This window comes from Priapulus caudatus, unplaced genomic scaffold (genome assembly GCF_000485595.1).
Source record: "Priapulus caudatus unplaced genomic scaffold, Priapulus_caudatus-5.0.1 Scaffold49, whole genome shotgun sequence".
NCBI classification, from domain to species: domain Eukaryota; kingdom Metazoa; phylum Priapulida; class Priapulimorpha; order Priapulimorphida; family Priapulidae; genus Priapulus; species Priapulus caudatus.
Genome location: NW_014577110.1, coordinates 539,410 through 567,054, shown reverse-complemented (window position 1 = coordinate 567,054; position 27,645 = coordinate 539,410). Strand labels below are relative to the sequence as shown.

The window sequence follows — 27,645 nt, the reverse complement described above, 5'->3', positions numbered from 1 at the left end:
CTGTTTGAGGGATGTGCCCTTAAAATCTGGAAAAATACTGTCTAGCTTCAGCCCTGGATCCGCCCCTGGAGATAGTTAGACAATGGCAACTATCTGAGTGAAAACTGTTTGTCAATCAATATATCAGTGTAAGTTGTGATTCACAATTTTTAGATCATGTACCTTCATTGTGATTAGCAAGACTTTATCAAATTTTCTTCAACATATGTTTAATCATTGACATTTTGTTGATACCATACACAATCAAACACTGTTGTAACAATTAAACTTGTTATGAATTCATCATTATATTTTCCTTGGCGAATCAAAACAATAGAACCATTTTACATAATTCTGTATAGGGGAAGCTCGCGCTGTTATTCATTCCCCTTCCTTGCACCTGACATTCAATATATAGTCTCTCTATACAGGCCAACCTCAATTGTCAATACCTTCACTTCAAAACTTCTTTTATTGCGCGCGCGCGTGCGTGCGTGCGTGCGTGCGTGCGTGTGTGTGTGACAGCAAATAGTGCTCAATAAACATCTAGCTATCTGTTTACTTCTTCATTTGTTATTTGCATCGTCCTTCTATTCACAAACGTCACTTTGAAAATAACATACAACATATGCACAATGACCTAGCAAGCACAAGCAGACCACTGTTTGCATTTCACACCCTAATTGTAAGGCCACTGACACAGTAGCTGGCGCTTGCGTTAATTTTCAGTAATTTCACATCTTTTGCAGTTTCCATCGCCATTTCATGTACAACGAATTTGGGGGTGATGGGCGTGCACGCACGTGAGACCAAACATGTAGATCACCGGTGGAATCTTTAGCTGGTGCATACCAGGGAGAATTTCCACGAGCCGGGCCAGGGTCCCCATGACCCACAGTGTAACACTTTGCAAACTTAAACATGTGCTATGCGTGAAACGCACGTGCAATGTGTTCGGAGAAAAGGGTGCGCAAAGACAACGGCAGAAGCTGACATCACAGCCTGGGAAGGCTTTCACACGTTTCACACGTTTCACAATTTACATCAATTTATTGATGTTTTTACACACTATGCAGCGTGCATACACGAATCATTTCGTCAACTTTGTGATCTGTTGAATAGAAAAAGCAACTCACGTAGGCATGCCCTGGACCGATAGTTATCTGCCAGTTTCACATGCAATGGATATCCACGTGCATGATACCTGCTAGGCGATATAACATATCCAGTAACAAAGTTTTTGTAAACAATTGATTAACAAATACTAATTAACTTTAGCAAACCACTCTTTTACAATTCATAAAAACGTCAATTTTGAGAATGCAAAGAAATGATCTCATGTGATGTTTTGACACCCACCCTACCTGACAAGTTCTACATGCTTGGACTCAAGAGCTTTGTCCTTCAGCAATATCAGCATCCCTGTGCTATCCAGAGAAATCTCGGCGTTACCAGTGCAACTAAGTCCATAGACTGGCTTAATGACCTGAAATATTTTGTGGCAGCTATTATAAGTAATGAATCCTCAATTTCAGCGTAGTTACGCTTCAAACTTCAACCACAGCACAAACTCTCGGACCGATTCCCCACGCTATAATGTGGTTGATTGCAGTCTTGACACTGCCCGTATGAAATATCGCACAATTCCCAGTGTGATGACTGAAGTTTTGATGCAATCATTGATGCATGTCTGAGTGGGCTATACTAAATTCTTCGGTATGAGTAATGGACTCCTTTGGCATGCTATGGGAAGCAGTAATTGTTTTGGTGTGTCATTGACATACGTGCGTGTGTTTACAGTTTATGTAATGAGTACTTGTTGTATGTTCCCTGTAAGCGGCTTTTTACTGAGCTGCTTTTTAATTTGCTGATTCAGATGTGTTGATTGTTGTTAACGATTATCTCAGCCAAAGCTGGTATCATGCGCTTACTCAATTACGAAACCTGAATGTAAGAGATTGTTTGTCATGTAATTAACCATCGTGTGTGTGCACTTTCAATTTCTCGTAATGGATTGTACGTATGTACGAATAAAGCCTGTAACCAGGATAACAGTAGCCATTGTAGTCCGATTCTTGGTGTAATTCTGCTGTTGTTCATGCTACCAGAAACGTTTGGAGATGGCTAACAACTAAAAAAATTGCAAGCTAAACATACTTGGTGTAGTGAACCATTTAAGATAGTGCATGAGGAGGATCCTGTTCTCATTGAACAACTTGATAGCTGCACACTAATAACAACAAGTGCATGGAGAAATTCTAATGGGGCTGCAGCAAGAGGTGTAGGAATAGTAGTTAACGACACTGCAGAAAAAGCACTGGCAGAAGTAGTACTGGTTAATGGCAGAATAATGAGTCACCTTCAATGGCAACCCAAGCACTACAATAGTCGTCAACTATGCACCATTGAAGGAAGCAACGACGCAGAGGAGCATTATGGAACACTGTCAGATGTTATCAATGAGATACCGAAACACCATGTAATTACCTCCGCCCACGGAGTTAACGGAGTGGAGGGGAGGTAATGTAATCGGTCTCGTGTGTGTGTGTGTGTGTTCAGTCCGCGCGGCGCGATTGATAGCGCGTCGAGTCAGCGAGCGGCGAGTCAGCAGCAGGTGAGTGAGTCAGCAGCAACCACCAGCGAGCGGCGAGTCAGCAGCCGCCACCAGCGAGCGGCGAGTCAGCAGCCGCCACCAGCAAGCGGCGAGTCAGCAGCAGGCGAGTCAGTCAGCAGCAGCCAGCAGCGAGCGGCAAGCCAGCTCGTAACACATACATGTTACATTCTGGCGGAGGTATGCACTCTCCGTGAGTGCCCTCTGTCTAGTTATAGAATGTGGTGATTTCAATGCTCATCTGGGTGAGGATACTGTCCGTCACACCTTCCACACGCAAACCAACAAGAACTATAGCAGCTTCAGTAGCTTAGGGAGCGACCATCGACTAGTGACCGCAAGAATACGTCTTAGCCTACGTATGTGCAAAACCCCTGCAAAGAAGAAAAGCTACGAATGGTCTTCATTACGGAACACAGAACTCCAGGAGCTCTACACAGTCACTGGGCAAAACAGATTTACTGAACTATCCAACGACAGTGATAATGTTACAGAACAGTATGGCAAATTAGTGCAAGTAAACGCAGAAGCTGCAGAGAAATTGCTACCGGTAAAGAAGAGGATAAGGAGAAGAGAGATTGCTGATGACCCTCGAGTAGAACAAACAAGGAAGGAAGTACAGGATGCATTCACCAACTATCAAAATGATGCCAACACAGAGTCGCAACAACATTTGCAAAAGAGGAAAGAGGAACTAAAACAGGTGTACCAAGATATCCAAGAAGAGGAACTGGATGAAATGATCACCCAAGTTAAAAATGCAGATGCAAAGAGTAAACATGGAGAAAGCTGGAGGCTGATCAATTCTATCACTGGTTGAAAAAACTGCGAAACAGGGAATCATCAAGGGAAAGTCTAGGGAGGATAGAATCAAGCAGTGGTACACTCACTTTCAACAACTGCTTGGAAATGTACTGAAAACTCAATGAAGCTCTGTACACTACATGACACCGGTCACCAATGGCACCACCTGTGACTGTCACACTCAGCAATTTGAAACAATGCCTGCCTGCCTGTTTTAAGATGTCACTCAACCATTTCCCTTTTCACTTTGTATTTTGCTGGTACACTGTCGGCTAGTCTGACGTCCACTACTCACCACATCTCTTGCTAAGCATCTGCTATCTAAGGATCTGCTTCACTGATGCCTTAAACTGTTATTTTGTAATTCAATGATAACCCTTACAGAAATTACATGGTAATAAGCCCGTTACTATGATCTTCACCTTAGCCATTAAAGTTTCCAACAGCTGACATTTTTAGTTAATGCCAGAATCATTACAACATCTTTTTCTAAATTAACTCATCTATGTATGAGATAATACCTGACATAGACAGTAACGCCATCTGTCAGCAGATTTAAAAAAATGTGTAAACAAACTAACAGCCATGATTGCGATCATTCTACGAATGACACTCTTGACCAGTGAAATGTTTAGGATTCTGCGTGCACATGCCCTTTCTTAGCAGGTTCTGTCTGGATTCACCGCCACAACACTGTTAGCAATACGTGACATTAAAGGGTTCAGTTGATCCGTTCCTAGTTCATGCCACTGTTCATAGAGGAAATTCTCCACAATTTCATCAGCCGTTCCATTCTTTTCAAAATAGTTAGGAAGGTTGAGCGTGAGCAAGTACACCATAGAATTCCTTGGCGCATGTATGTTGTCGCAAAAGCCATAGAGGAGCTGCGATGCAAATGCGGGCAGTTTCTCGATGCTGTCAATGATAATCACACGCATGTCCTCCTTTAGGCCTTCAGACAGCTTTTCTTCTAGATCTTTCTTTGTGTCGGCGACGCTCATCTTCGCATACGTCTGGCAGTCAATGCGCTGCACAAGGTCAGAGTTCGTCGTCAGTGTCTCGATCACACGTGAGATTTTACGCACCAGGCAGGCCGACGTGCCCCTGGCTGAGGCGTCCGACGCAAACAGTAGCACAGCCGGTGATGTCGGCTTCGGGTGGTGCAGTGAAGCCTTCACGGCGGTCTTTATCACCACCCATCCTCGATGCGACTGCTTCGGGAAGCTCTCTTGCATGTCGTTGATGCTTTCACTGAACATGGTGTAATTAAACTGCAGCTTGTGTGCAGTAGTCTCAGTCACCCTCAGGTTATAGAACGTATAGAACAAAACTATACCAGTCATTATGATACATCCCACCGTGTACAAGTTCGGAATATCCGATTTAGGAGTCGATCTTTTTACCGGTTTCTTTATTTCCTTCCGTTCCTTTTTTGGGGTTGAGGGTGACCTACTCTCAGCTATAGGCCTCCTACTTGTAACTGCTGGACTTGAACTGCTGTCCGCACTTGTATTCAGAATGGATGTAGATTTATCTATAGGTATGTCAAGATGACTGCCGTTGCTGACACTTTCCTCTGAATCACTCATTTTTTGTATGGCCAGCAGGTACAGGCAACCTAAAACAAAGATAACTGAAAATCACAGGTGGGCACAAATTAATTTTAAATTATACAATAGACGTGATCTATTTTGTTGTTGTGCAAAGTTTTTTTTTACGTTATAGCAACGATGGCCCATCGTAGGGTACTGGTATCTCCATCCGCGGGTTACGGCACTTGGCCACAATCTATCAACAAACTAGTCATACAGTTACGAAGCTGATGTCTCATCCACTTGTTAGACCTCGAGTATTACCGGTTCCTGGCTCTTAGATGTTAGACTTACTCAAAATATTAGAATGACCAGGCTGCAAAACTCCTATCGATGTATGACAGTTACCTAAAGCTAACCGAACGTCTGCATTCACTGAATAATTAGAAACTCTATTTGGCCTACAAAATTTGATCCTACAGATTTGATATCTCTATTAATTTTACTCACAGTCTAGTTAGATTTATTTTGCTAGCATTATTACAATACATACATCATAATTATAAAAATACCTAGCCTAAATAAATTTAATATAATCTACTCTATGTGAATTAAAAACTGGCTAAAAATGGTAAAAACCACCATTCACATTGAACTGCATTTTACTCACTGATCTGGATAGCACTTATGCTGTGCCCGATGTAAATGATACACCTGCGTTTAGATCTGTGATCGAGTGTGTTAGGTTTTTGAAGGGATGCTGCTTTAGCATGTAGGATATTGCTATTATATATATTAATGTGACTGGGTATACTTGGCAGCTTACTGATTTCATGTGGCACCATAAAAGACTAGTGGGCACATTGTCAGAGTAGCATGGTATACACCTCCCCAAATCGCAAATGTCCTGCCTCTACTTTGCACATGCACATGTCTAGGTGTACCTGTATAGTCCTACAAACAACAGTATTGGAAAATGGCGATGAAACTTCGCAATATGACCCGCAATACTGTAGCTGGTGATACAATAAATAATATGTTAGCTCACGAAAATAAATCTCCTGACTTTAAACCTGCCACTCTCGAATCAAACTCAACTCACAGTAATTTGGCTATATTGGGGTGTTTACTGCTGCCTCAAGAAGCATGGGGGGCTAACTGGTGCCTGTTCACTAGCACTGCCACTATTTAAATCAAACATGACCGCATATTTGTGATTTTTGGTTCATGTGTTTGACAAACAGAACCACCTGGCCAAATTATGGTGATTTGAGTTTGATTCGAGAGTTTTATTTTGCTGGCTAGGGCATTGTTCTGTTCATGGGCTACAGCTTAGCATGCCATTCTACAAAATTTACTTGCATTTTTCAGCTCTGTTGCTCGGATAGCTGCTGTACTAACGCAGTAACGGGAGCGAAGGGCTATATATAGCATTATAGGTAGAGCTTTTCTTGAAGGTACTATTCCTGGAACTTCTTGGAATCGTAAAGCTACTGTTGGTCAGTGTGTATGGCTATAAGTGTAATGTTGCAACTTGACCACAGCATAAATAAGTGTGTTTGTAATAGGCCTAGGCCCTAGGCTAGGGCCTACTCTACTGTCTGATTACTGTTCAGTGTTCCTTGGACCTTGGTTACAATAAATTATTAAATAAGTATTTCCTCCTACTGTACTAGTAGTAGTACTACTAGTACTACTAGTACTACTAGAAATGGGATACAATCTGCACTTTCTATTTCATGTGCACATGTACCTTAAAATAATGATTCAGCGCAAAATGTCCGTGTGTCTCAGTCTTTGATGTTACTTACTGTATAATAAGCACGTAGCGTATGTTGATTGTTGTTTACGCGTTATCATCGGAGGCCGCCATATTACGCATATTATAGACTGGTCCACGCTCGACAGTTCTACTCGCCTTACACTGAGGCATCAGTATAACGCGAGAGGAATTGTCGAGCGCGGACAAGTCTACTGATGCTATGTCTGGTGCTGCCACGTAGTGGAAAAGACTAGAAAACCACGATTAGAAAAGGCATTCACGTATCTTTCCGTACTTTACTCTTCACTATGCTCTTCAGAATCCAGACTCGAACTTCGAAGTGATTCTATCGAAAATATTTCCTGAGCGCATTCCTGCAATTTCAATCCCTTAGCTTAGGGTCATTTTCAAAATAGGCTCTTCGTAGCCGTCCAGCGTCCTCATGGCCATGCATTGCTACGTAGGCTAAAACGTACACTACAGTCTGCAGTACAGGCTGGAAGTGAGAGCCTTTCCTTTAATACTAATACTAATAGGCTTTATTAAAGTGAAGTGAATTCCTTTATTTACCCAATGACAATACGATTGTTATATTTTGAGTTAACGGGCCACTCGCTACTACTTCATACTTAGTATTATAAGTATAAGATAGCGATGAAGTGGTGGCAAATAGCAAAATTGTCCCTTTTACTTTTAGTTCTTATTCTTGTGTTACAATCAAATGCTCTTGAGCCGATTACCTCGGGATTGGTAGTGGGTGGAGCTCTTGCAGCCTTGGCCACTAAATATGGTTGGTGTAGGTTGGGTGAATGCTGTGATGCGACGTGGATTCGACCGGACGTATCGGGTATATTTCAATATCTTCTTGCTACACTTAAGCTGTGGACCCACTAGGCGATTTTTCAGGCGATTGAGTCGGGCGACTCAATCACCTGAAAAATCGCCTAGTGTGTCCAGTGAGTCGCCAGCGATTCTCATTCGCCCGAATCAAACATGTTTGATAAAATCGGGCGATTATTTGAGTCACGCAACTATATACAATGTGCGCCTGAACAATGCGATACTAAACAATGCGATTATACAATGCTCTACTACGCGCTCCCGAATGTACGATTCATCAGCCAATCAAACGGTGCCATTTTCAAGCGTGTGACTATCAATCTAGGTGGCGCGAGATGAATCGCCGATGAATCGCGCTGAAAATCGCCTAGTGTGTCCACTGAGTCGCCCGACTCAGTCGCCGCTCGACTCAATAGCCTGAAAAATCGCGTAGTGTGTCCACAGCTTTACTGACTTATTGTCAGTGACAGTTAGTGTTATCATCTGTGATTATTGAAAATTCTCATAGCGTATGTCACCTGCCAATTTCGAAACCGCCCTCACTGGTTCAAGGATAGAGATGATGTCCAGGACAGTGATTGGATAGGATGATGTTTATTACTGGACATGCTCTCTATCCTTGAGCCGTATCACTACCTAATACTTCAAGGGTACCTGTTATAAATTAATATTATTTGGTAGGAAGGCTCAGTAGAAAACATTCTGAGCGTACAATAGGGGTGCACCTGAACTTGGATCCGGCCGGAACCGACTAAAACCAGGGATACTGCAACATGCAGGTTTTGCCACACAATTCGCTCACGAAATAGATGCCAGTATTATGCACTGTAAGCAGATGATTCATACACCTAACAACCATCCTGTAATTAGAACTTTGTAGCATTGAGAACAATGAGAACAATGTAGAATGTGAACATGTAGACAATGAGAACATGTAGACAATGAGAACATGTATATAATGAGAACATGAGACATAATGAGAACATGTAGAACAATGAGCATTGTCCTACTTGCCTGAGTGATGTGCCTGCTAATAATATTTCATTAATTTTATAATATATAATATGCAGGCCGAGTGAGTTTGCGCAATACTGGGCCAATTAAAACTGTCAAGTTTATTCCCAACTTAAGTTCCGGTTCCGGCCAGAACTTTTTTCAAGTTCTGGCTGGTTCTGAACTTCTGGTTCCGGTCGGAACTTAAAAAGTTGGATCCGGTGTACCCCTAGCGTACAATAAGGTTTTCTCGAAACTAAATTTTGCATGTTAGTTGCAGGGTTGTGAGCGCACATGTCTTGGTATGCCAAAAGTGTTGAAAATTCATAAGATGGCGGGAATGCTTGTTTAACTTTTAAAGGGACACTGTCTTGTATTTAGGTGGTCTCAGGCACACTCATTCTGGCCCAGAAGCCTGCCAACCGGTGATTAGGGGCTTGCACGCACTTTCTTAATGTCGACCTCGTAGCGCATCTTGCTAATGCTGTTTGTTACCGCTTTGCCCGCACACACATGGATTAATTGTTTTTGCACACATAATCTGCTAAAGTTTGCATGTAATTGCAGCACGTGTAAATGCGTGACAGAATACATGCCAGTACCTAAATGCCAGGTCGTGTCCTTTTTAATAGCGAAAAGTCGTTCATCATTCAACCACTGTGACTTCTTCACAACCACATTCTGCAAACAAATTTTTATTGCACACAGTCACAGTGTCATTCAATTACTAACACTAAGACTAATATAGTCTTTTCATTTTAGTGTACTCCAAAAATTAATATACTCTGCCTAACGATTACATTTTTATTTTGTAGGTCTTGCTGATACTTTAAAGTCCCGAGTTTATGGGCAACATTTAGTGTTAGGTACTGCAGTAAACGCTATCCAAGCACATGTGCAAACGAAGAATCATAAAAAAGCTCTCGTTCTTTCATTCCATGGTTGGACTGGAAATGGCAAAAACTATGTGAGTATATAATTTCAAGTAGATATCGACATTCAACTGCTATTTCACAATTAACATCATATATGAAAACACGTTCTAGCTCGTCTGTTTGGATTTAATCACGAATGGTTCCAATAAGATAATTTAGTGCGTCAAATTTAACATAAAATAACCCAGTGTTGTGTTGGTTATGACTTACTTTAAGAACATGTAGGTAATTTTTAGTTAAATTCTTTCAGGGTGTTCATCTGGGTCATTCTGTCCAGTACTTGATATTTAATTTTGAGAAAAATAATGTTTGTGAATTTTGGGTGGTTCCGTTTTTGGTTAAATTACTGAATAAAGCAGAGTTTGGTAAAATGTGTTTGTCATCTTGAAAAATACAAGGCAAAATTGTGAAAATGAGGCCAACCTCTCTCAAATTGCAAACTTTAACTTTCATCTGACCCAAATCTGGCCATAATAAAGCCCTCAGTTTAATTAAAAGTGATGTGAAGTGAAGAAAAGGTCCAACAGACCGTTCCAAACTAGTAGTAAGAGTAGGAATGCACTTGAATATTAAAGGAAATATACAAATCTAAGCAGTAGACCTTTAGTTAAAGGGACAGTAGCCTCTAGGATTTTACTGCATACAACTGTACTTACTGTATAACAAATCGTCTATACCCACACGTATTTGTTACCAGATACCTAATTTAATTGTTATAATTAAGTACACATCAACGCTACAAAATTTGAACGGCGCCATGACACCCGCGACCGTGCTGCCACCCTGAAAAATTTGCGTATTTGACAATTTATTTTGCACATTACAGACCGAGGGCTAATCACAAAAGTGCAATTATTTTTATACCTAAAATCCTAAATGCTATTTAACCAAACGATATTCATTTTAGGGCAAATTTATCCATATTGTAACTGAAACTATATGTCGTTTATAAGATATTACAATCCTTTTGCTTTTAAATGAATAAATAAGAAACACCCTCGGTCTGTAGTCCTTGGCTGGAAAGTGGTTTTACGCAACTTATCAGATCGTGCACTTTGAGTGGCTCCACCGTCGTTGTAATCAAACTGTAGTCGTTGGTTTTAAAACATTTTTTAATAATATTTCTAATGGTGATTGAACCATGAAACTTTTTATGTAGCGTAATTTTAACCTAAATTAACTGAAAATAACCTTAGAACCTAGAGTAAACGATCCCTTTAAGCTTGTTGTTTTCTTCTAGGTCAGCAGTTTTATAGCGGAGCATTTGTATGTGAATGGAATGAGAAGTAAATATGTACACTTATTCATAGCTGAACTACATTTTCCACACCGTGCACAAATAGAGACATACAAGGTAACTATATTTATAAAATATTTATTAAGGGGACATGTTTGAAATTGCTAGCAAGCCTATATAACCAGATATATTAAATTTTTTAGGTGCTGCTTTTTTAAATTGGCAGGCACATTGAAAGTTCAAGTGTGTGCATGTACTGCTGCATGAATACACATTGGTATTTAGCTGTAAACAATATGTGTTTTTTTGCCATTTTACATATGCGTAAATAACTGAAATTAAATTTCTAGTTCTCATTTCTACTATGACATGTTGTACTGATATTTATCTGTAAAAGAGCTAGGTAGGAAAGATGAATTTCTGTCATGCATAGATGTATATATATGAGGATGTAAACTGGTTGTGAAATTAATATATGCTTTATTGGAATCAAAATGAGTTACATCTTCACATATTTGTTAAGCTGCGATAGGTTTTAGTCATTATTCATTTTTCTGAAACGAAATTGCTCTATTTTATTACTAGAGATGCAATGAATTAGTGAAATAACTTTGATATATATACGACATTTCAGAGTCAGTTGCGGCGCTGGATTACTGGCAATGTGACAGAGTGTAGCCAGAGCCTATTCATATTTGATGAAGTTGACAAGATGCATCCTGGTATCATAGATGCCATCAGGCCTTTTATAAGTCACTATGCAGAAATTGATGGTGTGGATTATAGAAATGCAATATTCATCTTTCTGAGGTAGGAGCCAGAAATAATTAGTTGCAGTAGTTTCCATATATAGCTAACAAAATGTCATTTCACGCTCTAACTGTTTTACAAGTTTTTGTTATATATTTTTTTTTATTGAATTAGCAACACAGGAGGTAACGATATTGCAATAAAAACATATGCGACTTGGGAGGCTGGGAAAAAGCGAGAAGCAATTACAAGAAAGGAAATGGAAGAAGTCATAACAGCCTCTGCATTTAATGAGCAGGGTATGTTTGTGCTCCATAATTACTGGCGATAGAATAATGCTGAGACTGCTGACTAAATTGTGATATTTATATAGTATTTATATTTGGTATTTTGTATTTATGAGGTAGACATTGTGCTTTGTATTACAAAAGTAATATAGTTACAAGTTCTTTTTAAATATCATGATCGGAGGGGTGGTGATGTGGCAATATCATCATTTATGCATGAGAACTTGAGAAAGAACTACTACACAGACCTATCAGTAGCAAGGTTTTCACAAAATGGGAGATAGTTAGACAATGGCAACTATCTGAGTGAAAACTGTTTGTCAATCAATATATGAGTTTAAGTTGTGATTCACAATTTTTAGATCATGTACCTTCATTGTGATTAGCAAGACTTTATATAAAATGTTCTTCAACATATGTTTAATCATTGACATTTTTTTCTGCATTGGTATCAATAGGTAGACATTGTTTAATTAAGTTTTTCTTGTTATTATGCCTGCTTTTTTTCAGGTGGACTATGGCATAGCAGCCTAATTGAGTCGGATGTGATAGACTTTTTTCTACCATTTCTGCCAATGGAACGCAAGCACGTGAAGTTGTGTATAAAAGACGACCTTGAAACAAAGGGTCATCGTGCTACCGAGGAAATCTTAAACAGGGTAGCTAATGAACTGCTGTTCTACCCAGACAAAACCAGACTGTTTTCCAAGTCTGGATGCAAGCGAGTGTCTCAAAAAGTGGATGTTGTGCTCATGGAGATGGAAAATGATTATAAATTGTATATAGATGCAATCTAAAAATTAACCATGCCAATGATCATTAGTAGTAGATGTGCTCTCATATAAACAAGTGACCATCAGAACGTTGTCAGGTGGCACTGTAGAGTGATTGCATTGCTGCTTTGCAAAAGCTGGACTATATATTGTATCCATCTCCTGTTTGTCATCAAATAATGTAATATTGAAACTTTACATATGTGCATCATGTATATGTCATCGTGGTCCTCTTTAATAAAGATGGTGTGATTATCAATCTCTATATACATTACTCAATTGAAACTAAGAGGACACCATAACTGACGTATGTAAGTAACAATATTCGTATAACTCGGATGTGTAGGAAAAAAGTAAACTACTTGACTTATCTGCCTATAGTGGTTGATGGGTAGCACTATCTAATCACTGTTGAGATGGTATTCTTAAAATTGTGCTAAGTAATGAAGTGCTAGAAAGCCACCAATTTGATGTGCACGCAATTTGATGAAAATCACGTCAATTCGTCTAGTCGGACAGAGCTACCAACATTATCCAAGGGGGGTGTGGTTATCTTGCTCTGATGAATTAGTGAAGTCAGGGGAAAACCCACCCACACACGCACGCACATACGCACACGCACACGTACACACACACTCACAGTGACACGCACACACGCACGCACACACCTCCATAACATTATCGCTTTTAACCAACAGACAGATAGTATTGCTCTTAATTTACCCTGTCAGGGTTGAATTTGAATTGAAAATCTCAATCCAGATAGATTTTCACACGATAGGAAAATCATTTACTTTGCCCTAATTGCGTCTGTCTTCCAGTTTGTTGTGAAGAAGTTGCAATAATTTCAAAGTCACTTGGTGACGCTCAGAGGTTTGACATTATTCCAGAAATGCAGCTGTTATACAGCGGACAAACGTGGTGATTTCACAAGAGGAACCGTGACAGATGTCGCAGCATTTTATCCGAATATATTATTCGTGGTTCTATGGAAAATGAATGTCGATGAATTCAGACGTCATTGCCAAGTGTCGAATCGATCTTCATGTAAAGCATGGCGTGGATTATGATTAGGCGCGAAGTATCCATTGCCACCTGAAGTGCGATCATTCACACTCCTGCAGCAGTTAACAGTGGTTTTTCGCGTGTTGATGTCGAGCAGCAAACAGCTGATAAATGACGACGTAAGCAAAGAGTGACCTCCGAAATCAAGAGCACCTGAGACCGTCAAGTTTATTACATTTATAAGGATACATATAGAGAGCTGCAGCAATGTACAGCTTCATAATGAACGCCAAAATTGTGTTCCTCGCATTTGCTTCGATTATGAGACGACCATGTGCTTATGCTAATATTAAAGGGTTGCCTGCTGCAAGTGACCCCACACAGGTAGCAATTTCTAAACAAGAAGCTGCTCTGTTTCACAATGTGCTTCAAACCAGACACAAAGACTTTGATGCTGTGCTGGCTCTTATGACTGCTGCACAGAACAGATGGGCAGAGGGATACCAACGGCCAAAATTGGTGAGTTTCTGAATGTGTGTAGTAGGGGTGGCAACAGATATTGCCTTACACGGGCTCACGGGCAAGATCCCGAGGGGTCTAAGGTCCCTAACGGTTAGAGGGGGCAGGGGTAAACTCACATTGCGAGTAAGGGGCCATGGGCTATATCTAAAACTATAACGTATCCGAGTTTTTATCCATATTTGTAGGTCCAGAGTTGCACCTTGAGCGGTTTTATCAGGAAAAATGTTAGGTCTGTAACTGCTTATATGTTGAATATAGCATATATGCAGTACTGCCATTCATCCTGCTAATTGTTTTCCTAGGTTGTTGCAACTAGCACAGCAGTACAGATACAGAGCGACTGCAGAGCTTTTTCATAGATCATGCCCAGCGAGTTATTTTTCCTGACAGGGGTAGGTGGCCCAGCCTCCATCACTGGGACGGAGGGGTATGCGATCAGCTCGGGTCTAGTTCTATGGCTCTCGTTGCCACTGCCACACATGTGTGGCCTTGCTGTTTTGTGAAGTATTGTCATGGCTGTTTATATGGTAGCATCAAAACGGTCCAGTGTAATGATTTTTCATGGTTTGCACAGATGGAAAGTGAGCTAGACATACTATACCAAGGAGACATTGTTCTGAATTTGAAGCAAGCACGGCACCTCTTCGAGAAGAAAATAGGATTGAGGAGAAAAAGAGCTGCAGGGAACAGTAAAGTTAGGAAACAATCTTCAAGGGGTAGATCTAAGTCTAAGTCACGTAAACCAGTAATAAATCTTGAATCTGCAGGCATGCCGCTTCAAGCACCAAAAACTAGTGTTGGTCGATCACGGTCGTCTCACGCTAGGAAAATGCTACCTACAGTTCAAACTACGGTACATGGCTCTCAATCAAAGACCACTATTGTACAATCACAAGTATTTGATGTTTCTCTAACTACCCCTTCTGTTCTGTCAGCAGCTGTTGTTACTGAGAGAGTTTCTACCATTCAGTCTAATGATCCTGGTCCTCAGTCAAAAGTTCCTGCAGCTCACACTAAGGCGTTTGTTCTACAGTCATATAGTCCTGTTCAAATTAAGACTACTGCTCTCCAAACACAGGATTCCAGTGTGCAGATGACGTCACCTGTCGTTCAGACTAACGTTAATGATATCACGGACGATACTTCAGTTGTACAAGGGGATGTTCCTGTTCAACATGAACCCCCCATCGCTCAGTCACTAGCTCCTGATGTTCAGACTACTCCTCCATTAACTGAGACAAAGGCTCCTGTTACCACGACCGATACTTCAGTTGCACAAGGAGATGTTCCTGTTCAACATGAACCCCCCATCGCTCAGTCACTAGCTCCTGATGTTCAGATTAATACTGTTAGCGTTGATACCGAGGCATCTGATATTCAGTCACATGTTACGGCTGTACAACCCAAGAAGCCTGTTGTTCAGCCAGAGTTTCTAAATGTTAAGACAAATCCTCCATTAATTGCGGAAAAGACCCCTGTTGTTGTCCAGTCAAGCGTTGCGCAGCCTGTTGCTGATGTAATATCACAGTCTAGCGATGGAGGTTTTCGTGTCACATCAACACAGCATCCAGTAGCGTATGAAGCAAGTGGATTTCAATTAAAAGCCATTGGTGGTTTTATGAGGCCACGGTTGCATGTCGATGAGCCCTTGGGTGGCATCGGTGCAAATCTACTGAAAACCCAAGTGGGAGTACCAATCAACGTGACGTCCGTTGATGCTGAAGATGATGACGCTGATTTGCCTGTACCAACTGACATGTGGACGATGCCAATCTCTTACCGCATATATGACCTTGGTAGGTAAACATTTCTCACGTTACCCTTTCTATTTTATGCATGTAATCTCATGGCCATACGTTGCCATAACAAACCTTCCCCCATTATATTTGTTACAGATGAGAAAGCCAAATTGTTGATCAAATCGGCAGTCCAACTCATAGAGCAACAGACATGTGTGCGGTTTAAGGAGATGAGCAAGGGAAGTAACCAGAGGGGAGACAAAGGCTTGATAGGATTCATTCATGGAGAGAGGTAGGATGTGCAGCAATCAATATAGTAATATTGTTTTCACTATTTATAGTTATAGAAAATTGTTCCTATTATTTGTAGGATTTCCAATCCAGTTTGGAAATGTGTATTTCGTTAAATTGGTTGGCAGCACAATAACGCTGGAAATTACTGCTAAGATTGGCTGGAAATGTGTCCATGATGCTGAATTAGATAACTTTCACCTTGCCTGTTGAATTTTTCTGTTAACGTCACTGAGCTATCGATTGCCAGTTCTCCCGTTATTATGGGAGACAATATTGTTGACATAGCTTGGTATGACTTGATATTTGTAATTCATAATGAACAACAGCCCTCATGCACAGCTGTTACAGATTGCCCGTTGATTACAATAAAGTATAGTGGTGAAATTGATGAATTGCAATAGTCAGGGTATAACCTGCTGCAGCACAACAATTTATTTATAGGCCAGCTAGCTATACACCCCCACGTAACACACACGCCCCCCCCCCTGTTTATCCGAATATCTCACGTCCTGAACATGTATAGTTGTGCAAGCATCAGGAACATGTTTTGTTGTGATATTCGTCATAGCAGATTTTGTACACGTGTAGATTGTCACCTTTATTGTTTACTAGCAAAAAAACCACCATTGCACTGGAAAGGCAGGCAGGCAGGCAGGCAGGCAGGCAGGCATGCAGGCATGCAGACAGGCAGACAGACAGACAGACAGAGAGACAGAGAGACAGACAGACAGACAGACAGACAGACAGACAGACAGACAGACAGACAGACACAGACAGACAGACAGACAGACAGACAGACAGACAGACAGACAGACAGAATGTAACAAAGAGTGTGGACTGGTGCAAAGTTTCCTGTGCTGGACGAATTGTCGCACATCTGCAGTGGAGCAGTGCTTTGAGGGAGCCAAGCCAGTCTAGGGCTCATTCCACGTTATTTAAATATATAGATTTGCCCAATCAAGGTTAATTAAATTTCATAGCCTTGTTGTAGTAGCAGCAGAAGCAGCAGCAGCAGTCATAGTAGCCGCAACAGAGATAGAAAACAGAGAACAGTGCCTAACGTCGTACTCTGTTTAACATGTTATAATATGCTATTTTCAGATGCTGGTCCTGGGTAGGAAAGCAAGGAGGTGAACAAGAAATATCACTCAGCAAAGAATGCCTAACAGTATTTCATTTTTTTTATCACGTATTTGATGCAATAATTGGTCATCCTAAATGGCATTGTTAAGCTGTCAAGTGACCAAAAATTGAAAGTGACCATCATTATAGGGTTACTACATATTTTCTGTTAAATCAAGTCTAAATTATATTCCATACAAACTTTTGTGGTTCAATATTGGTTAGAAACATTTGTAAATGTTAAAACATTAAACATTTTAAAAACCGTCAGTCGCCGTTACAATGTTGGTTGTGCCACCACACACCCACTAACGAAGTTGAGCTACAAAAATTTACAGCTGCAGGCCACAGACCGAGTATGTATCTCGGGGGAGTTCAATATAAATATAGTTTTACTTTTGTAGTTAGCTCCTGGTCTGAAACATGCAAGATAAAAATTTAAAAGCACAACTTTGTCAGGGTATGAACAACAGTTATACGGTGTCATGGTTGAAGTTTTGAAAATGATTTTCATGTTGCAAGAACGTTTTAGTTTATAGCAACTATCATTATTATGCCAAGGATTATTATTTGAAAATTTGGGTCGGCTGATCTGTAAACCAACAAAATAAAAAATTCTCGCCTAATGATTGTTGTCTTGCATGTGGTTATTGCATACTACTGGTGGCATACTAGTGTTGTCTCTTTTTATGCAGGCAGGCATGGTCTTGCATCTACTGGGACATGCCCTCGGCATGTGGCATCACAACTCACACAGTGATCATGGTTCCCACCTGATAAAAGTCACTGATAACATAGCCACTGGCATGGAACACAACTTCCTCATGTTTAAAACACACGCCCAAGAGTCTCCATTCGATGCTGGAAGCATCATGAATTTTATGGCGGAGGTACTATGCTCGGGTCAATGAATCTATATTGTAATGTAGACATAGTATTTTTTGCATTTTATATGTTTTGATTAGCTCAGCTGACAAACTCATATGCAGCTTGTAGAATCGCCGAATTGTCGAATTTGGGGGGTCAATGGTCAAAGGTCAAGATGTGTCAATGGAGGGAATATTTCCCCCTTAACTTAAGGTATAGGAGGAAATACGGAATTGAGGCACAAATCTCAACGGCTTGTCCTACGCTCTTAATATTCGATGTATAGTGTGATGGGGAGGAAACCCATCACCAGCACGAAATTGGAGGTCACATGTCAAAGGGCAGTGGGGGAAAGGTCAGATATCAGACATTTTCTGAGGACATGCGGTGGCAGGAGGGCGCACTTGATTCGGTTGCCAGTGAGTTTATCAGAAGAATACCTGGCTACAATACACGTCAATTGAGCGCTGTTGCTCTGCAGCACTTGTTTGATTTATGGGGGACATTACCAGGGGTAGAAATTAACTTTGGAACAAGGGAGTCCAACGGACTCCCTGCCCTCAAAAAGAGGGAGTCCGCAGCAAAATGAGAGAGTCTGCAGTCTGAAGTTCAAAACTAAAGATATTAACAATAACGCGTGTGCTTTATAAAACTTTTGAAAATTCATGCGGTTGCACGTCTGCCAAATTGTCTTTGGACATTTGCTGAAAAAATACGGCAATTCCGCGAGGCCGTGCTCTGGAACTAACTAGTTAGTATAGCAGAATTTTCCGGGAGTTACACGGACTCACGCATATGTCAAATCAGGGAGTCCGACAGAAATTCAGGGAGTATTTGACTCCGGACTCGAGTTAATTTCACACCCTGCATTACAGCACACTACTGATGGTGTTCATCACTGCTTGTTGCCATGTCTTTATTTAGGCGTTTTCCAAAAAGCGTGGATTACCTACTCTACTCGCCAAGAATTCCATGGTCCAACCTGCAATTGGCCAAAGGGATGTACTTTCTTTTTATGACGTGTGGCTAATCAACAAGCTCTACTGCTCAGGTGCTGAATAGCTGCTATTGTTTTCATGTTTGACCATGCCCCATACATACCTGATTTGAAGCCTAGAATTGTTTGGGGGCATTTTTAGTCTCTCAGATTAAATTGCGAAAGCTGAAAACTAATAAACTCTTAAGATTTACAAAAACCATTCGTGAATGAATACAATTTCAATATGTTTAGAATGTATGATAGATTGGCTGCAGAAATTCTTGAATTTTCATGATTTTTTTTTTACATTTTCAAGAAACTTGTAGAAAGGCTGAACCCGTTTGTCAACATGAAGGATACCAACACCCTAATCATTGCAGTAACTGCCTCTGTCCTGCAGGATTTGTTGGTCCATTTTGTGAATATCTCGCACCATCCATAAATAGTAAGTATAGTCACTGTTAAAGAATTGAGAAAGTCAAGATAAGTTTAGATCATTGAAATAATAAAACTTTTATCAGCCCTGACAGTATATAATGAACTGATATAGCTCAAGTAGGGGCAGCTGAAGGAAGTAACTGTTTTTATCAGTGCTAGTTCGTATTTGTGCTGACTCGGACATGCTATCCACATAAGGTCAAGTAAATAAGGGAGAATTTATGCTTCAGCTGAAAATGGACGCATCATCAAGGTGGCCTGTAATGAAACTGGTGAGATAACTGAGAAGGAACCAGCTGGTGTTGAGGCCTGGTGGCTGCTTCAGGTAACTGTTATATCAAAACTACAGGAAATGGGGGAGACTTAATAATGCTGGAATGGCATATAGAGATAATTTCTGTTATAGGCAAGTAGATCAGTTATGCTCATAGGGTCTATGTCCCCCAGGGTACTGCCGGAACGTACCCTGGGTACGGTCCGGTATACCGGAACGTACCCTGGTCACTATTTGATATGGTTAGGATTAGGGTTAGGGAGTAGGCGTAGGTGACTCCCTAGACTCGTTAGTGGAGTAGGCGAGGTATGGTCTGGCATATTAGATAGTACCAGGGTACGTTCCGGTATACCGGACCGTACCCAGGTTACGTTCTGGCAGTACCCCGGGGGACATAGACCCTCTCAGCATCAGTTATTGTTAATATGATTACATACTATTGATTTGTATGCTATTCAAACAAAGCATGTTATGTAGAATGCACACAAAACATGAGAAAAACACATGAAAGGTAAACGTGATATTTAATGTGCACTAAAAACTGTGATAATCCACCATGCTATAAATTGTAAAGAAATTTGGCAATAACATGTCAGTTAAGAAACGATATGAAAGGTCACTAATTTTCATGAGTAAACTATGCTTCTGCTATAAATCGTTAAAGAAGATCGAAGTAACAGTAAAAGAAGATGTGCCGTATTTCAGTAGGGCATACGTATCTTCGTATGAGTGACATTTGTCGATTTATATATATACTCACTGTATTTCTGTTTATTATGTATTTTATTATCTGAATTTATTCCGGAGGCTTGATAACATCTCTGGGGATTTTTCTCTCTCCCGCACCTCTCTCTCTCTTTCTCTCTCACTTCTCTCTCGCTCTGTCCCTCCATCCCTCTCTCCCTCCCCCCTTCTCTCTTGCTATCTCATCTTTTCGCTCTCTTATTTCAGGGCCCTGCAAGTTCAAAGATAAGTCTGGCAAAGACTGGTATGGATATTGCTTACTATCAAGATTACACTTTGACGTGTCCAGACTGGCTTTCAATACACTACACAAATCTTGCCATTCCTAATGTTAGGTAAGCTAGAGGACATGCTAGGTGGATAAATAGCTATGCATGTTGCGACGAAACATGGTGTGATAATGTGAAGATTGGCTTCCCGTGAATAAGAACTATGCAATACAGGCCAACAAAAATGTAATATTGTTTCAGGGTATGTGGCAAGACGGCTCCAGATTGGGTAGGCGTCACCATGCGGACAGAAACCAATGAGATACTGTTTACGATGAAGGTCTCCTCTGCCGCAAGTGGGGGTTTCAGATACCGGTACACAGGTCAGTCTCTCCTCTGGCATCTGTCTATATCAGGATAAAGTTCAATGTAAAGAAAACCGTTTATATATATATATATACAGTGTTCCTCTTGTTATCAGGCCTTGGGTAAACTTGTCCCAAGATGGGGCCAAGATATGTCTTTGGAAAACAATCCTTAAGCTCGTTATAAAATATAATATTATACTGAATGTAATACAGAATACGGATAAATGGAACAGGATAACGTGATCGGATAACTTCGGATAACTTCGGTTAAACGTGATATTTACTGCAGAACAAACTAAAGTGAACGTTATAAAATAATCATAAACTTAAAAGCAAACTGACAATTATTTGCTTTTCAGTGGATTCTGAACATAATGAGTTTTCCAAACATTTTCAAAGCTAAACTTAAGTGAATTGCACACGGTGTGTATTTTACAGTGTGTGTTGTGTGTACAGGCCTAGTGTATAAGTAGGCATGTATGTGCAATTTGTGCGAAACGTGTTCATAGCTTAATCGGGGTATTTTTGTGGATCCCAACCTGTCCTGTTAAAGCCGAGACCACTATATACATGTACTATATAAATTGTACTATCTCAAGTAAAATACCATTATTGTGGTAAAAACTGTTTGTGTCATGAATAAATCCTTGTATTTGTAGATGCATACTCTCAGAATTCGACGTGAATTTCAAGTTTAAATGCAAAATTACATCGAATCGGTGTTATCCAAGAGATTATTAGGGCCCGATTATTACTTAATCATTGGCAGTTGATTGCTCGCCAATGAAGAAGGATCTGACTGAAACCCCAGAGCTTCCATGGGAATCGATGGAGCTGCATGTCACTTGGGGGGAATGGAGCAACTGGAGCCAATGTGACATGAGCCGGTGTGGCTGTAGGAGTTCGCGCATTCGCACAAGGATCTGCCATCTACCAAAGGGGTTCCACTGCAGGTAAATAATATAACCCAAGCCTTGTTTTCGCATTGTGATCTCGCACTCACTCTCTCGTCTTCTTCAACAATGGCATGAACCGGGGTGTAATTTCTTTGGTTGCTGAATAAAGAGCTAGGATTTTTTAGATGGCTGAATATACAGTTTTCCTTCCAAAAAAGCCCTGTGCTTATATATTTTGGACTATGTGCATGCATACTTGCATATGTGTGGTGCATGTCTGTAAAATGTGCTTTCGCATTGTGATCTTGCACTCCCTCGCTCGTCTTCTTCAACAATGGCATGAAATTCAGCAACCAAAGAAATTACACCCCGGAAAGAGCTAGGATTTTTTAGATGGCTGAATATACAGTTTTCCTTCCAAAAAAGCCCTGTGCTTATATATGTTGCACTATATATGTGCATGCCTACTTGCATATGTGTGGTGCATGTCTGTAAATAGTGCATACATACGTTTGTGTATTCTGTGTGTAAATTACTGCATGGATGTGTGTGTGCGTGCGTGCGTGCGTGCGTGCGTGCGTGTTTGTGTGTGCGTGCGTGCGTGCGTGCGCGCGTGTGGTGCGTGTGCGTGTGCGTGTGCGTGCGCGTGTGCGTGCGTGTGTGTGTCATTTGTAATGTCGTTTATTATTGCTTGATGCAGGGGGGAAGATCGACAGACTATCTCATGCGGGGAGTCATCTCAGTCCTGCAGCAACAGATTTCGTAGGCAGTGGTGTTGTAACAAGTGGATACTAAGGAGGAAACAGAGAAAGTGTATCTCCCCCACATTCCTTCTATCTAGGTATTTAACTGCAACATAATCTAAAAATACGGGTTAACACGACCACTGACGCTGATATGAAAAGCCAGACGTGAATGATAATTTTTGCATCGAATATAAATTCGGCAGTTTCCAATCATTAACAAAATGAAAAATGCTTCCAGCATTTCCAGTTATCATGGTAGTGTACCAGATGTTGGTGTTAAATTGTAAAAAAAAAAGTTCATTGACATTCCAGAAGCTCAAAATGTTCAAAAATGTGCCGATATGGGTGCGAGCGTTGGCTTTGTTTGTATATTCTTATACTAGATATGGAATGGTATTCTGAATATAAATATAATTATGCACCCACGTCATATTACCGCGTTGGGAATTTAATACAGCACGAAAAGTGCCGCAATTATGTGTACATGTACAAGACAAGTACAATTTGATAAAGGAAACGCATTCAATATACTAAAGAGTGATTATTAAAATCCGAGAGGGGGCAGCACCTACATTATATAGCGCGCAAGCCTGCCAATTATGCCCAAGACTACGGGATAACTGTTGAGCCAAGCATACTGATATTTTTATTTCTCATCACGTTATCACATGAAGATGTGTATGTCTAATTACATGCTGATATTGAATTGTAACCTCGATAGTTCTGTAGATATCATCAAAAGATGATATTCTGTGAATCCCATAGCATGTCAGTGTCAGTTCTGCCATCCCTGAAAGGTTATGTCAGTCACACACTGAAATACAATGCAGTTGTAATAGATTCTTAATCTTTGAAATAAGATGATTTTATGAAAACACAAGAGTAAGATTATTTTTGTGATATATCAATTCGTTTCAACTGTTGATAACAGTTTCAGCAATTTGTATTGTTGCTTTTCTCAAGCGTATTGAAGGTGCTTGTGCTCATCACCAGATGGCAGTAGGTGTCACAATAACTGAAAACGCAGTCAACTGACGTTGGTAGCGTCCTCATGTAAAGTTGAAAGGGTCCTATCCTTATGAACATTGTCGCGAATATGAGACAGTTTGTATGTCCCACCTTTGTTCATGTGTTAAGCATCTTTGCGAGCTCTCATAATTTTCTGTCCAGAAGGGAGCCCCAGTGGCGTAGCTAGGATTTTTTCAGCGGGAGGGGGGGCACTGGGGGGGCCTTACATTTTCGTGGGGGGCACAATATATACTGTTCTAACGGCATTGTTTTTACTTCAATTTTTTTTTATCAAGCATGAATTTTCAGTGGGGGAGGGCACCTGGGGGGGCACAGAAAATTTGTGGGGGGGCACGTGTCCCCTCAGGCCCCCCCATAGCTACGCCCCTGGGGAGCCCTCCTGGTCGAAAATCTTAGTTGCTAACCTGTTAGTCTTGGCTTATGTAGTTCTCCAATACGCGGGAAGTACGGTAGGCTGGGTTGGGGGGCCTTTGTCACCACCGAGGATTGTATGTCTTGTTTATGTCTCTTGAGGTCAGTTCGAAATTTTATTCATACTTTGCCCGTGTAAACACTTTCATTTCGTATATCAAGCCGCAGGAATCATCGCATTCTCTTTTGTTTTTGGGGTGTACCAGTAGGTTTCTCAGTGTAGAGTAGGGTTTGTATGGGTGGTGTTGAGCACGGGGTACAAGTGAGAAGCTCTTGGCAATTCTTTGATGTAAGATATGACCACCTGTCTTTTTTTGTATTTTCTGTTTTTTTTTATCCCACTTGCAGGCATTGTGGCCACAGTTTTTGTCCTACTCAGGACTGCTGCGCCCCTCGCAACTCACTTACGGGAGAACTACACAACACTAGGCGCACAGGCAAACTAGAGAGTCTATCTAAATTTGCAAAAAGCACAGAAAACGTGCACAAGGACGCACGGTCATACAAAACTATCCAATATCCATGACAATGCTCATAAGTCTAGGTTTCACCCACCGAACCAGAGGAATGCCACCGACATGAGCTTATTGTGTTTCTGACTTGTCACCTGCTACTAACTGGTGACATGTTCAAACAAATAAAATAAGCCCATGGAATGAACTGGAATTTCAAAAAGGACAAAGTTTTCAGGTCTGAAAAATCCAGGAAAATAGGCTATGGTTCTGGAAATTCCAGAAAATAGGTTATTATTATTATTATGTTTGGTCCAGGAAAGTCATGGAAAATTAACCCATGTCTATTGTGTTCACATTTTACCAACGAAAATAACAAGTTTAATATACTGAAGATATGTCCATGCTTACTACCTGAGAGGCAATAAAACTTTTGTTCACTAATTGTTGGTAGCATGATACGACGTTCACAGTTTGTATCTGGCCTAAATCTCTGGGTCCTGGAAAATTGACTTTTTAAACTCGGTAAAAATTCTGGAACGGTCCTGGAAATGTGTTGTCTTCGTTATACGGACCCTGCACAATCTAACACGAGAAACAGCGTTAGGAACTAGTTTAATTTTCTTTGCCAATGATATTTTCTTACACATGTGCTTATATGTCTGGTCCGCACCACATGCAGGAACGAAGTGTCCCAGCTCTCTCACGAATGCGCATACACACACGCATATACACACACACGCATGCACACATTTTGTCATCTGAACCGCAGCTAAAATCTGACATGAGTATCGATAATAGACCGTGGTACACTGCGTAGTGCCTGTCTTTGGGATTTTACCAAACCTTCCTGCTCCACAAACCCTCTAACCTTGTGGTTAGTTGTATGCACAGGTGAAAGACAAGAATAAGCTACCTGTAATTAAGGGATTTCTGCCTGCTGTGACCCATGCAGGACCATACGGTGCACAAGCAGTAAGAACTACAGGTAGAGCGAAGAAACGCGGGTGAATGCATAAGGCGTACGAGCAGGGTCATACATCGCATAGCGTGTCTGGAGTCGAGGGTGTGTCTGTTTGCGTGCGAGAAGTTAGTGTGCGGGGGGGGGAGGCGTTCGCGCGTGCGGGCGTTCGCGCGTGCGGGCGTTGCGTACCATGGAACACGTCTACACCCGATCTTTTGAAGAAGCTATACGTAACATGAATGGTGTTTACGAAGTCATCGTGTTAAAAGCGCATTCAATATGACAACGGTAGAATTACCGGAGACATGACACGCGTATGAATCCTGGACAGCCCAGCTCGTGCGTCGTAGGTACTATAGGCTGTCACTGATCGCCGGTACAAATAAATTTGGCGGATTGTTTCTTACATGTCTTCTTGTAGCCAGCTGTCGCGTCGTCTGCATTAGTTTAGCACGAAAGCTTCGTCACACCCCCATAAAGATACTTCTGTCGAGCGTCATGGCTGAAATGTCACTGACGAAACTCGGTTCGCATTTATCGCACCACCTTAATTTAATGTTAGGGATAATATCATGTGCCGCTGCGCGCATGGGGGCGTATTTACATACACATACACACACGCACGCGCACGCACACGCACGCACGCACGCGCACGCACGCATGCACGCGCACATATATTTTTTGAACTGTTGATTGTTGTGTGTAGCGCGTGGTCGTGCGTGTGATGTGGGAGGCTCCCTATTTAATGAAAGACATCGCATTTGGTTGCGGGTGTACGGAACAGCAGCACCACTCCTTTTTCGATGCCAGCGAGCGCACTGCAAGACCGCGTGCGCATTAATTTATCATGTCGTTTACCCTGTCGCTAATTCGGCTGATTCATGCATTCTGATCGCGTTTCCTATCGTCATAACAAATCGGCGTCGTTTTACAAAATGAGCCAATTAGGGCGTTTTTTGGAGGAGACGCTATATGCTATTTAATGATGACGTAACAGTCACCTAGCGCAGCGCCGACGGCATTGTCGTTGGCCGTGAAGTTAATTAATTAGTGACTTCGTTAATCGTTCGATCGGACGCTCGGCGTTGGTCAGTCGATCGGTTGGTTGACCATTGTTCAGCTATAGGCATCGGCAATCGACGCCCTCTAGCAGTTTATATTACGCTATTGCGGATCTGAAGGAATGCATCATGTTTGCGCTGGAATAACAAGAGATTGTGCACGCTTTGGGCGTACGTCGTTATTTTGACACACAGTACCGGAGTAAGCTCGAGAGATTATTAAGCGTCTGTTCACACTTCCATAATGTGACGTGCATATAACGTCTTCATTTTCGCGTGCCGGCTGAAGCCTGACTGTAAGCGTGTAGGCACGCACATGATGACGAATTTCTCTATGTAGACAGATAGATATGTGCAGACGAAGGACGAGAGCGTACCTCGCACAATCACAGTATGGTCTTTAGCCGGCCGTGTTTGTGGAACCACAGAGCTTGCGTTTACTATTTGAACATCATGTTCGCTTCCCATGCATATCTTATCTACTTGTCTGATGGATAGAATAGCGCAGATTCTTATACATATCAGTTCGCGAAGCGTGTGTAGGGAGCGACAGCCGGGCCGCGTTGTGGCACGAGTCCGTCGCAGCGCATGCAATCGCGTGCGTGTTGACTATACCGACAAAATTTCTTCCCCTTATATTCGAAAGGTAAATAAACGCGCGACGGTTGTAAGGCCCGTGAGTGTCAGTGTGGCGGCTCACTATCTCCGGCGCGTGAAAAACAACGTTAAAGGCGTACATGCTTATGCGTACAGGGACGCCGAAGGTCAAAAGACAAACGTCTACGCCGTGTCCCCGCTATCAGGTGGCGGCCGCATACACAGTACAAGATCAACACGCATGTATATTCTTGTCAGGATATGCGGTTCACACAGGCGTTATCGGCCTATTTCAATCAAACTCGCAGACGCGCACGCACGCTGTACTTTTAGCGTTCACGATGATTTCTGATTCTATTCAGTCATATGAATAAAATGCGTGAGCATAAAAATTGTGAGCAGCGTATGTGATATATATATACATA

General features: G+C 41.4%; 4 protein-coding genes across 7 annotated transcripts; 3 read left to right on the top strand and 1 right to left on the bottom strand.

The window, feature by feature from the left end:
- The first annotated feature begins 6 nt into the window (after positions 1-6).
- Positions 7-3,423, top strand: LOC106820839. Its single transcript, XM_014825416.1, has 2 exons — positions 7-2,462; positions 2,803-3,423. The coding sequence occupies exons 1-2, from the start codon at positions 2,330-2,332 to the stop codon at positions 3,408-3,410; spliced, it is 741 nt and encodes a 246-aa protein (XP_014680902.1). The 5' UTR covers positions 7-2,329; the 3' UTR covers positions 3,411-3,423.
- LOC106820838 (torsin-1A-interacting protein 2-like) lies at positions 3,024-6,774 on the bottom strand. The gene is made up of 2 exons (XM_014825415.1): positions 6,738-6,774; positions 3,024-5,012 (listed from the first exon to the last, which is right to left on the bottom strand). The coding sequence occupies exon 2, from the start codon at positions 4,981-4,983 to the stop codon at positions 4,054-4,056; it is 930 nt and encodes a 309-aa protein (XP_014680901.1). The 5' UTR covers positions 4,984-5,012; positions 6,738-6,774; the 3' UTR covers positions 3,024-4,053.
- Positions 6,775-6,945: 171 nt separating this feature from the next.
- Positions 6,946-12,762, top strand: LOC106820836 (torsin-1A-like). Of its 2 annotated transcripts, XM_014825413.1 has the most exons (6): positions 6,946-7,535; positions 9,337-9,488; positions 10,697-10,810; positions 11,328-11,503; positions 11,618-11,742; positions 12,241-12,762. In XM_014825413.1, the coding sequence occupies exons 1-6, from the start codon at positions 7,343-7,345 to the stop codon at positions 12,525-12,527; spliced, it is 1,047 nt and encodes a 348-aa protein (XP_014680899.1). In that variant the 5' UTR covers positions 6,946-7,342; the 3' UTR covers positions 12,528-12,762. The 2 variants fall into 2 exon arrangements, with proteins under 2 accessions (XP_014680899.1, XP_014680900.1); XM_014825414.1 differs by lacking the exon at positions 10,697-10,810.
- Positions 12,763-13,154: 392 nt separating this feature from the next.
- LOC106820835 lies at positions 13,155-23,544 on the top strand. 3 transcript variants are annotated; one of them, XM_014825412.1, is made up of 13 exons: positions 13,155-14,027; positions 14,605-14,746; positions 14,969-15,826; positions 15,926-16,061; positions 17,165-17,231; positions 17,881-18,075; positions 18,977-19,103; positions 19,348-19,476; positions 19,700-19,794; positions 20,695-20,822; positions 20,958-21,079; positions 21,834-22,017; positions 22,661-23,544. In XM_014825412.1, the coding sequence occupies exons 1-13, from the start codon at positions 13,776-13,778 to the stop codon at positions 22,818-22,820; spliced, it is 2,595 nt and encodes an 864-aa protein (XP_014680898.1). In that variant the 5' UTR covers positions 13,155-13,775; the 3' UTR covers positions 22,821-23,544. The 3 variants fall into 3 exon arrangements, with proteins under 3 accessions (XP_014680898.1, XP_014680896.1, XP_014680897.1); XM_014825410.1 differs by having other exon boundaries at positions 14,605-15,826; XM_014825411.1 differs by having other exon boundaries at positions 13,953-15,826.
- The last annotated feature ends 4,101 nt before the right edge of the window (positions 23,545-27,645 follow it).